The 12,415-nt window shown below is 40.8% G+C and overlaps 1 protein-coding gene across 3 annotated transcripts in view; it reads right to left on the minus strand.

The window, feature by feature from the left end:
* vars2 (valyl-tRNA synthetase 2, mitochondrial) overlaps positions 1-12,360 on the minus strand; it is a 29,937-nt gene extending 17,577 nt beyond the window's left edge. For 2 of the 3 annotated variants that reach the window (XR_015109126.1, XM_086177802.1), the window contains exons 1-13: positions 12,312-12,360; positions 11,890-12,079; positions 10,870-10,951; positions 10,699-10,799; positions 9,656-9,777; positions 9,512-9,578; positions 7,751-7,848; positions 7,572-7,653; positions 6,561-6,680; positions 4,984-5,092; positions 4,805-4,893; positions 1,995-2,085; positions 1,777-1,904 (exon numbers count right to left, since the gene is read on the minus strand). Coding sequence is in view for 2 of the 3 variants with exons in the window: in XM_086177802.1 (XP_086033928.1) it covers positions 1,777-1,904; positions 1,995-2,085; positions 4,805-4,893; positions 4,984-5,092; positions 6,561-6,680; positions 7,572-7,653; positions 7,751-7,848; positions 9,512-9,578; positions 9,656-9,777; positions 10,699-10,799; positions 10,870-10,951; positions 11,890-12,045 (1,245 nt within the window). In the remaining variant the exon portion in view is untranslated. Of the gene's footprint in view, positions 1-1,776; positions 1,905-1,994; positions 2,086-4,804; positions 4,894-4,983; positions 5,093-6,560; positions 6,681-7,571; positions 7,654-7,750; positions 7,849-9,511; positions 9,579-9,655; positions 9,778-10,698; positions 10,800-10,869; positions 10,952-11,889; positions 12,080-12,181; positions 12,274-12,311 lie in introns of those variants that run through there. The other variant, XM_086177803.1, reaches the window with a different exon arrangement.
* Between the last annotated feature and the right edge of the window lie 55 nt (positions 12,361-12,415).

Here is a 12,415-nt window from a genome sequence, read left to right on the forward strand (position 1 = left end):
AAAATACTCCGGTTTCACATCTCCGACTGCACTCGCGGAATTTTTATTTTGCAACACACACTTGAACTGTGACCTATTTTTATCTGGGATCAAAATATAGTGGAAAAATATTTCCCGTCATTTCTGGACTACGACACTGCGGCTTCAACAACGATGCGGCCGATTTATAAATTTGTTTTTGGGCTCACGAGGTTCACCTCACATCGGACCGATGAAATGAGCGTGAAATTCTGAGGCCGTTCAAATCCGACACGGGAGAAGACGATTTTAGTGGTTTTAGTGCGCAGGAGGAGGAACAAGATAGCGATCAGCTAAGAGCTAAAAGATGTCACTCTGTTTTTTAAAAACAAGGGATCGGTGACGTATTTTATTTTTGGACATTTCGGTTTGTTTGGCAATGACCTTTGCTAGACCTTCATCAAATATGAAGGTCTAGCAAAACAGGGACAGCATCTTATACGCCGCCGTCCCCCCCTGAGGAAAACATGGCTAATCGCTACTTTGAACGCTAGCATAAAACTTGCCTTGTTACTGGACTCGAGCATCGCAGCTTGTCGGTGAACATTCTTAAATTAGCCGTAGCCTTCGTTCTTGCGGCGACCGCTTATTAGCATAGCTAGCATGCTTCGTGTCAAAGCGATGGCTGACATTGTATTCTTACAAAACCGCAACGGTTTCTTGGCGTTTCAGGCACACAGCCGTCGATCGGACTGCGATGAAAAAAAATATTTTGTTGTCCTTATTAAACGCTCGGCACTCGCTGTTCATTTTCCCTTTTCCTTGATCCGCTAACTTTTACAGAAGCGTTCAAAGCGCAAAGCGAAACGCCGCACTCCAACCGTGTCTCGGAGTGCACCATCTACTGGGGGAAAGCACGTATTTCAAGGAAAAGGTAAAAGAATGAGGTTTAAATAACAAAATTTCAAGTTTGGCCGGCCGGATTGAAAAGCTCGACGTGCCGTAAAAGGCCCGCGGGCCGTAGTTTGCCCACGTCTGATCCAGATCCTCAAGGCCAGGAGGCTCCAGAGTCTTTGCAAAGAGGTCCATATTTGGCGAGGTGAAAATGTGACATTCTTTGAGTCATTAACATTAAATGCAAATCAACTATTTTATGAAATGTTTCATGGCAACGTCTTAACATAAATCTAAAAAGTTTTTACGCCGTTTTCCATATTTGAATACCACAAGAAATGGGGAAAAATTTAGTCTGGGGAAAAAAAAGGTTAAACACATAGAGGAAGATTTGAAAAATTATATATTAATCATTATTCAGTATTCATAATGTTTTAACACAAATCTAAAAAGTTTTTACTCTGTTTTCCATATTTGGATACCGCAAGAAATGGGGAAAAATTTAGTCTGGAAAAAAAGATTAAACATATATAGGAACATTTGAAAAATTACATATTATTCACTATTCACAATTTTTTAACACAAATCTAAAAAGTTTGATTCAGATCCTCAAGTTTTCCATATTCCACTCTGTTTTCCATATTCGAATACCACAAGAAATGGAGAAAAAGTCAGTCTGGAAAAAAAATGATGAAATATATATAGGAACGTTTGAAAAATTATATATTTTTCACTATTAAATGCTCAGTTTGAACTTCTAAATTCAAAGCCTGTGAACAGGAAAATAACAATAACAAACCATTGTTATTGTATTATCAAAAAATTATCGGATTATCAAAAAAAAAAAAAAAAAACGTTTTTCATGATTTCAATTTCAGAATCGGATTAAAACTACAAAATAGAAAAACGGAGATGTCTTCGTACCTCCAGCCAGCGTCCGCACAGCGCCGTCATCCTCCCGTCGCCGCCGATCACGCTGAGCGCCGGCAGCGAGTGTCTCTGAGACAACAGGAAGTCGGCGTGGTCGTGAGCCGGGGTGACCTTCACGGCGCCTGCGATCCAAAGCGGAGGTTTCAACGCCGACGGCGGCGGCGGCGGGAGGTGGGTCGGCGCTCCGGAGCGAGCGGGAGGTCGAGGGTCACCTGTTCCCAGCTCCATGTCCACCGACGCGTCCGTGACGATGGGCAGCAGCCTGTCGACGAACGGGTGGCGGCAACGCTTTCCGTGGAGGTCCTGCAAGGACAGACGCCACTCAGGAAGTGCCATTTCCATCATCCGGAACGAGAACAAATATTACAATGTACTGTTTCTAAGTTGTCTGGAAAAGAGGTCATGAAAATGCACTCGAGCACGGGTCAAACTCGAGGCTCGCGGGCCAAACGTGGCCCGCCACTTTATCTTATATGGCCCGCGAGAATACCTTCAAATAGTGCATTGACCATGAACTACATTTCCCACCATTAGATCGCAGTGAACTCACATCATTTCCAACAAGTGGAATTGAGAAATCCAAAGGATTCCTAAAATGTCCAGGAAGAGAAAAGTTGATGCAGATGGAAGTTTCAAGAAAGATGGGAAGGCCAGTACATGTTTGTGCTTCAAGGAGAAAAAGCAGTATGTCTTTTGTGTTATGAGGCAGCGTCGGTTGTCAAAGAGTACAATCTATGTCTACATGTTGACACCAAACATGTATGCCAAAGTTAGGCTTCCAGAAAAACAACAAATTGTCCAAGAAATAAAAGCCAAACTACTACGGCAGCAGAACATATTCAGGAAAGCCGCATCAAAACCACTGCAGCAGTGAAAGCTAGCTTGATTGTGGCTGAGGAGTAGCTGTTAGACGTGGCCCTTTGAGGGCAACCATGATGCTGATGTGGAACTCGGTGAAAATGAGTTTGACACCCCTGATCTAGAAACAGTGACAATGACCCAAAGACAGGAGGCAGAGCTGGAGGTCGCAGAGATGAAGATGTTGAAGTTCTCTTTTCCAGGATGGAGAGGATCAGGAATGAGTCCATCAGAGGGACGGCTCATGTTAGATGTTCTGGACAAAGACTGAGATGGTTGGGATGGTGAGTATATTGGTAGACGGATGCTGGAATTGGAGTTCCAGAGGAAGACCAAAGAGGAGATTGATGGACGTTGTGAGAGAGGATATGAAGGTAGTTGGTGCGAGAGAGGAGGATCCGGAGTATAGGCTTAGATGGAGAAGGTGGATTCGCTGTGGAGACCCTGAGGGGAAAAGCCCAAAGGAAAAGAAGAATTTGTCACAGGGGTGCAGGACATGTATGACCGAGACCAAAGTGATGACTGAGATGTTTTGGACATGAACAGTCTTCTGTTCATGTCCAAAACATGGTGAAGATCTGAGTAGAAGGTTGCTGAAGGTGGAGCTGCCAGGTAGGAGGTCCAGAAGAAGACCAAAGAGATGATTAATGGATGTCGTCAAAAAGGAAATGAAGTTAGCTGGTGTGAAAAAAGGAGTATCCAGAGAAAAGGGGGTTAGATGGAGAGGTTCACTGTGGAGACCCATGAAGATACTGTTATATATTGTTTAGTTGCAACCCGTTAAAAGAGCCTCACTGTTTAAGAAATTCTGTTTCCCTTCTTAACCTTGTCGTAACGTTATCGCTTTAGTTGTCTATTCTCACCTTTGCTATTGTTTTTTTTCCCCATTCTGACGTCTATTTTTACCCCTGTTCATTTCGCTATCTTTTTTTTTAGGGATGTCTTTTGCTATCTTTTAAATGTCTCCATATTTATACTCATATTTATTGATTATTGTCATTGTTGCGCTGCTGTGACAAAAGAATTTCAATGAAGTATTTCTTATCTTATACATATATCGCTAACGCTATTTCTTGTTTATTTTTAGTTTTGCTATTTCTGATTTTCTTGCACGGTCCACTTTCTGCTGTGGGCGGTTGAAACTTTCCCGCTGTTGGACAATTATCGGACTCTTCTATTTAATAATACTTCAGGGAGAGGGTGATAATCAGCTTAATGATTCTTTCAGGTGTTTTTTTAAATCTGTTTGAACATCCGACAAAGCCGCTGTTAGCGTTGAGTTTAGCCTCACGATAATAATAGAATTTAACCCTGCAAGCGGAAATGAAGAAAACTATCGTCCGCGCAGGAAAGTTTTTTTTTTTTTTTTGGCCATTCCTCGTCTTGTGAATAATAAGAAGAAAAATGCTACGACTTTGTTTGCTACCATTGCCTCGTTTTTGTTTCTTTGCAAAAGAAACCAGATATTAGATCAGACATGTCAAACTCAGGCCCGCGGGCCACTTTTGGCCCGCACTACAATTATATTTGGCCCGCGAGATGATTTCAAATATGTATCACATCTGGCCCGCCGGCCCGTTATACAGCGCACGTACCGCTAAAGGCGCTAAACATGGAACGCGTCAAGCGCTGGGTTTTATGTGGCCGTTTTTGATTTTTTATTATTTAATTATGATTATTATTTCACCAGTATTATACCAGTCCTTCTTGTCAGTTTTAACAATTTATAGATAAATATTATTTTATTTACTGATGGGATGGTCTGTTCAAAGTTGAAAGAGATATTTTTTTTTAGGTGTTGGCCTTGATGGTCTGTGATGAAAAGATTTAGGTTACAATTAAAATGAATAAAGTTAAAGATATAGAAGCCTGATATTTTTTTTCAGTTTTTGTTTTTATTATTTTTTTAAACCTGTTCTGGTTTCAGTATTTAAGCAAAAATTCAATTGTAATATATTAGGATGGTTAATACAGTAGTTTACTGTATCTTAAAGATAATAAAAACATAAATAAATTAATAAAAAAAAATTGGTCTGGCCCTCGACAATGTTCTTTTTTTAAATTTTGGCCCTCTGGGAATTTGAGTTTGACACCCCTGTATTAGATGTTGGAAATATTTGGCTCCTCCCTGGAGGACGCATGCAGAACATCTACCGCCGCTCGCCTTGTATCGAGGATCTTCTGGATGGACGGCGATGGCTACGTCGCCCAGCATGGTCTCGGGACGGGTGGTGGAAACGGCAACTTCGCCTCCTTCGCCCGGCGGGAGACAAACACAACCGGCGTGAATGGAAAGGAGAAGCAGAGAATCCATCACCTTCTGGACGGGACGGAGAAACTCACCCTGACCGTCCACGGGATACGAGAAGGTCACCAGGGTTCCAAACTCAACTTTATCCTCATAACCAGGAACCGACAGCATGGAACTGCCAGGGAGCTCCTTCATGTCCACCTGACACACACACACACACACACACACACACGTCACCGATCGGTCGACATCTGCAGGGGAAGCTACAAGAAGATGCAACACTGGAATCAGGGTTTTTGTAGCATTCCAACGTCCAAAGCTTCGGATTTGTCGTGCATCTCCTAATAAGATGATTATTCTGGTGAGAAATAATTTATTTAAATTTCTTAAAGGACATTTATTTGCAGTTGGAAGAGATGAATTCATGTGATAAAGTTTTGTGAGTGGAATAATAACACAAAAAATTGTGGAAATATAATCAAATTTATATTTAGTAGTGGGATTTATTGGGAAACAAGAATACGCTTATGTACAAAACCATTAATTCAATAGAAACAATAAAAAACGTGTATGACAATTGTTTTTTTAAGTTCTTACCGGTGGAAAAATAAAACAAAAAATTGGAAATACAATCACAATCTGAATTTAGCAGTTGGATTTATTGGGAAATGAGTATAATTCCAAGCACAGAAAAATCAATTCAGATCGAAATGATATCAATCAAAACCATAAAAAATTAAAAACATACTGTATGTATGTGATAAAGAGTTTTTTTTAGACTAAATTTATTTTACTTTGAAGCAAATTCATTTGTAGTGACGTCAGTTGAAAAAGATGAATTCATGTAATCAAGAAGTGTTTTTTAAGTTTTTACTCGAGGAATAATTACGCATGCAAGTGGAAATATAATCAAAATATATATTTAGCAGTGGGATTTATTGAAAACAGTATTTACAGTATCTACAGTAATGTACGGAATAATTCATTGAATAAAAACTGACAAAATGTATGTGATAAAGAGGTTTTTGTTAATCTTTATTAATGGACTAATAACACGTAAAAGTGGAAATATAATCAAATTATATATCTAGCAGTGGGATTTATTGGGAAATTAGTATAATTTTATGTACAGAATAATTCATTGAATAAAAATTGAAAAAATGTACATGATAAAGAGTTTTTTGTTAATTTTTATTAATGAAATAATAACACATAAAAGTGGAAATATAATCAAATGATATATTTAGCAGTGGGATTTATTGGGAAATTAGCACAATTTTATGTACAGAATAATTCATTGAATAAAAACTGAAAACATACTGTTTGTACTGGATGTGATCAAGGTTTTTTTAACTACCGGTACATTTATTTTACTTTGAGACACATTAATTTACAGCGACTGCAGTTGAAAAAGACGAATTGATTTCAGAAAGTTTTTAAGTTTTCACAAGTGTAATAATGACACAAAAAAGTGGAACTTTAATAATCAAAATATATTTTTTGCAGTGGAAAATAAAAATAAATGTAACAGAATTATTCATTCAATAAAAGCTGACCAAAAAAATACAAATTTGATTTTATTGGACAGTTTCATGAAAAAAAAAAAAAAAACAAATAATAATGATATTCCTGCAAAGTAAAATATTATTTTGGTTCTCAGGAGTCTCACCTCGATGTCGGAGATGGCCGACTCCAGGGCGCAGCTCCAGTTCACCAGAGCCTCGGAGCGGTAGATCAGGTCGGCGTCATGCAGACGCACAAAGGCCTCCGTCACCGCGTGACTGAAGCCCTTCACACACACACACACACACACACACACACACGGGAGAAGGTAAGTTATCTGATGAATATTTCCTGGAGTTTGGACTCTTGAAGACGTCTGCATGGTTCCACTTGAATCCCCGAGGTCAGATCTTCTTGCTGCCACTCCTCCGTTTCCCCGGAAAAAAACTTCAATTTTGGTTAAAGTCTCGTTTCAACATGTCGTTCTTTTATTTTCCCTCGTTTCTTATTTTTTGACTTTTAACTTTACTGACTTTAAGCTAGCTAGCTAACAGCTAATTTACTTATTAAACATAAGACCTTATGATCCGGGCAGAGAGCTGCGTTCCTCTAATACAAACCTACTAGCAGCACCTTCTGCTCGCTCTAAGCCATCTCAGGTTCTCAGTTCTACTACCTCAGTGGTGGAACAAACTTCCGGAAGCAACAAGACTAGCATCATCTCTCTCAACCTTCAAGAAACAGGTAAAAACGTTTCTCTTTCAGGACTTTTTACTGCGCTGACGCCCCAGATCAGGTGAGGCACCAAGTTAGGCTATGCAGTGTGTGTGTGTGTGTGTACTTATGTGTACGTTTTTGTCTAAAAAAATAAATAAAATAAAATAAACTAACCCCAGCTTACTGTTCTGTATATTTCCTGTGCATCTTGTATTTGCAAGTGTTATTTGCAGTGCTTATGTCCTCTATTGTAAGTCGCTTTGGATAAAAGCATCTGCCAAATGTAATGTAATGTAATATTATTATTGCTCATTTATTTATTTATTCTCGCGTTATTTCTGAAAAAACGCAAAAGAGAAATAAGCAAAAAAATAGGTGTTTGATACAACACATGAATTGTATTAATATTGTAAAGAATAATTCTGTGTGAAGGTGTAGAAGGTCAAGGTGGACGTCTCACTGGATCCATGGTGAAACAGGCTCTGCTCCAGTCCAGAGACGCTCCAAGCCTCCTCAGCTGGTGGTAGATCTCCTCTCCTTTCCTGGACACACACAAGGTAAACGGCAAACCTCACACACACACACACACACACATATATATAAACGCACAACGGGTCAAGATCAGCGAGGAAGACTCACTCCTCCTTCCACGTCCAGACCTCCTGCAGGAACTCCTCCCTGGTGAAGTCCTGCCTGAGCTTCCCCTTCTTCCTCAGCAGGTTCCTCTCCACCACCGTCTGCAGCAAACCAAGCCTTGTTTGAAGGTCAACTATCCGAAAAATAACGTTTAGAGACACAATACAATCCCTGCACCAGCCATTTCTTTGTTTCTCCTTTGTATTTTTTTGATATTTTGTTTTTTTTTTCTGTTGTTTTTCATTTGTGGCTAAATCCTGACTTGCTTACTGTTTTCTATTACGACTATTTGCACACACACGCACACGCACACGCACACACACACACACACACACGCACACGCACACACACACACACACACACACTGCATATAACTGCAAAAGAGAGCGTTTGCATTAAATGACAGGCAATAATCTGAATTTAAACAAGCTGTCACTTGAAAACTGGGGTATTATCAACATAATTATCATGAAATAATATGAATTTCATGTGTATTTGTTGAGAATAAATATATATACAGTGATCCCTCGCTATAACGCGGTTTACTTTTCACGGTTTCACTACTTCGCGGCTTTGCATGGTGCATTGTGTTCTGCATTCTGATTGGCTAAAAAGTCACTCCTCTTCTTCTCTACCTGTGCGTCAATAACGTTGCAGTTTAATATGTACACGTACGTAAAACAGCTTGACAAATTTACATGACATATGTGCAAATTCTCTCGCAGTTTCGAGTTTCTCTAAAACCCATAATGTTGACAAAACGCTCTGGAGCGACAAAAGGGCCCAAAAGGCAGCGGAAGATGCTATCTATGGCAGATAAAGTTAAACTTCTGGACATGCTAAGGGAAGCTAAAAGCTATGCGGCTGTAGGTCGGCATTACGGAATGAATGAATCTTCCGTTCGTTCCCTAAAGAAGGAAGAAAAAAACATAAGGACGACAGCGGCGATAAGTTTTAATAAGGATGAAAAAAGGGTTGCAACTGTCCGCAATTTTTTTCACAATCATTATTAATTTTCTCCCGTTTAATCCAATTACTCAAGTCGCGGTGGGCGGAGCTAATCTCTGCTATTTGAAGCCTTCTGTTCACATTGATGATTAAAATTATTATTTGACAGTACAGAAGTTATTTGTTGAAAAACACGTTTCTAAAGTACAGTACTTTTATTTGTGAAACAAATGATTGAGCCTGTAAAATGGTTTGTTCTTTCTTTTCAATGTATAATAGAGTATTTAATTGTCTAATAATTGTAAAAAAAAAAAAAAAAAAAGGTTTCTACTTCACAGATTTTGCCTATCACGGGTTCTTTTTGGAACGTAACCCCCGCGAAAAATAAGGCTTTACTGTGTATATATACTGCTCAAAAAAATAAAGGGAACACTTGAACAACACAATGTAACTCCAAGTCAATCCCACTTGTGTGAAATCATAGTGTCCACTCAGGAAGCAACACACATTCATTTTGACTTGTTTTAAGGACATTACATCAAAGTTGGATCAGCCTGGAGTTTGTTTTTACACTTTAATTTGGAGTGTGATTCCTAATCCAGACCTCCATGGGTTGATACAATTGATTTCCATTGATCATTTTGGTGTGATTTTGTTGTCAGCACATTCAACTGTGTAAAGAGCAAAGTATTTCATAAGAATATTTCATTCATTTAGATCTAGGATGTGTTTTTTAAGTGTTCCCTTTATTTTTTTGAGCAGTATATATATATATATATATATATATATATATATAAATGGATATGTGTGTCTTGCCTGCGTTGCGATGCCTGCGTGGTCACAGCCGGGCACCCAGAGCACCCGGTGGCCCTGCATCCGTTTCCTGGGGGAAAACGACAACGGGCGTTGCGTGTTACCGTCACGCCACGCGCTCGGCGTCACGGACGGGAGAGGTTATACCGTCGAACGAGGGCGTCCTGGACGGCGACGGTGAGGGCGTGTCCGAGGTGCAGCGTCCCCGTCACGTTGGGCGGAGGGATGCACAGGGAGAAGGTCTCGTCCTTCGCGTGGTCGCACTTCTCCTGAAAGACGAGGCGGCGGCGAAAAACAGAGGCTTAGTTTCACTCCTTCACGACATACGTGACTGAAAAAAGAAAGAAAAACAAACTACGCTTTCCGGTATTTTCGAATGTTCCTCCTTCTGCATGCAGGCCGGGATCCCGGATGGAAACGTTCACCCTCCCATTGGCGCGTTATATCAAGATATGCAACCATTCACCTTCTCATCCACAAGTCATGTAGAGACATACAATCATTCGTGTTTCTGGGCAATGTAGGGTCTCCAGAGAACCTCCTGCATGTGTTTGGACTGTGGAGGAACCTGGAGAACCTTCTGGCTGGGAGGAAGAAGCTCCAATATTTTTGACAAATATTTCTAAATGTATTTCATTGAGAGCCATACAGTGTTTTTAACGTATAATAAATCAAATATGTATTACTTTTAATGCGACCTCTGGTATTTGACCGTTTCATCGATGCGGTTTTATCACTGCATATTAGACATTCCTTTATCCACGCAGCCTGGAAAATCATGATTTTAAAAATGATTATTAATCACGGTAATCGTCGTCTTTTTTTTTTTACTTTTCGCCATCTTTTCTGTTACAAGGACAAACTAGTTGGCTCTCTGATAAAATTAATTTCTTCACCTTCACAACGACCCAGACGTGCTCGGAAGCCGTCGGTTCCCGACCCGAGCGACGGGTGACCCGTGAAATTTACCTTCAAATCGAATTTCTGTTTACTTTAAAATGACAGTATCATGAAGAAATATCACAAGTGTTTTAAAAATCAGCTCCAAACAGTTTTGTTTTTTTTTTATTTGGAATTTTATGGGAGCCATACGGCGTCACCGGAAGAGATATTTCGTCCCCGACCGCTGATCTAGAAGATAAAATACGACTCGGGAGCAACGGGCCCATCGTGACGTTGAGAGATCTCACATGTTGCTCCGGGCTGAAGAAACCTTCCTTCTCCCACCACTGGTACCAGGACGACTCCACGAACTCTGGGCTGTAGGAGGAGGGGAACGGCAGGGCGGTGTCTGCAAGGCGGACAGAAGATCCGTGAAGTTTTTTGGCGTGTCGATAAAGCGGCGGCGGGACGTTACACACCTTTCTTTTCGCCGGGAAGGGTTGGCGCAGAGTACAGGATCTTCTCCCTCTCGCTCCACTTCACCCCAGAAGCCTCAGCGGCCTGAGAAACAAAAAACACCCGATTTTAAATATTTCTCTGTGGAAAAAAAATTATATTCTTGTTGATTTTCAGGGAATATCTAGATATTACACGTGCAGGTGCATCGAACCAGAAGCAGCGGCTGCGAAAAGAATAAATAAATGAACAGAATGTATATGGTTAATTATGTCAAGTCATTTCTAGATCAGGTAATAGTTAAGTGATTTTTCCAGATTCTGTCCAGATAAAGTTTCGAGATATTTCCCGAGCGAGTTACGTAAATGATCAACGTCTACTTCAGAGATATCGCAGAATTGGAAACGTTTGAGTTTTACTGGGGAGAAACTTTCTCTGCACTCAAAGGTGTTGTTTGCAAAGGAAAAGTCGAATCTGTGTGTGTGTGTGTGTGTGTGTGTGTGTGTGTGTGTGTGTGTGGTGTCTTCAGATGCAGTAAATCAGCAGGAACTGGCACAAATGGTTTTCATTCCAGAGTAACAAGTCTGTCAACTCCTTCATGATGTTTTGATACAAAATGTGACACACGGACGTTGACATTTTGCAACGCTTATTGAGCTTGTTTGGGCTGCAAAAAGGGGGTAAGATAAGCTTGAACTTTAATCTAAATTCTTTTGTCACAGCAATATAACAGTTAAAATGTCAAAAATAAAGATGACAGTTAGAGGACAAAAGATAGCAAAGACACCCAGGAACTAATAGACAGCAGAGCGTCAGGGATAAGAATGGACAAGGGTGAAAAACAGACAACCAAAACTAAATGACAATACAAATAGTGTGACAATGACAAGAATAAAATAAACAAACCAAAATGGGCAGGGGGGGGGAAAACTAAAGTCTGCAAAGCGTGAGTAGTTCCTCTCCGTGGGAGAAAGCTTGGGAGACCCCTGCCTTCCACCATGCCGTTAAAAAGAGAGAAAAATACTTATTTCTTGTTGACTCACACTTTGAGGCGTTGACAGGATGCCTTTATCCCTTTCTTTCCTGCGCCTCAGCTTCTCTGCTTGGCCCCGCTGTGCAGAGGAGGAGGATGAGGACAGCCTGAAGGGACCTCCGCAAGCTGGCAGCCTCACGCCGAGGCCCCGGCCTGCTCTCCACATCCTGGACGCCGGCCTGCAGGCGCATTCGGCCGGGCTTTAGGGGGACAAACACCTCGGTGAAGATCCACACTCCGGTTCTCACTTACAGTAGCTTCACCACGCCGAGGACTCAAAACACGACCCGGAACCTGCTTACATTTATCCGATGTCACCCATCACTCTTCCGCACATGACTCGATCATATAAAGCGCTGCGTTTGTTTCATTTAAATGTCATTTGTTTCGTTTAAAAGCGCGTTTTTTGTTGACATTATAAGAAGGGTTTACCTGTCAGGGACGCTGTTTGTTGACGGACCACTAAATGTGACGGACCGGAAGTGCAAGTGGTCCGTCCGGAAATAGCTTCCCCGCGACAGCGAAAACAAGTAAAA

This window comes from Fistularia commersonii, chromosome 30 (genome assembly GCF_037954325.1).
Source record: "Fistularia commersonii isolate RoL2024-O1a breed Wild chromosome 30, RoL_Fcom_v1.0, whole genome shotgun sequence".
NCBI classification, from domain to species: Eukaryota; Metazoa; Chordata; class Actinopteri; order Syngnathiformes; family Fistulariidae; genus Fistularia; species Fistularia commersonii.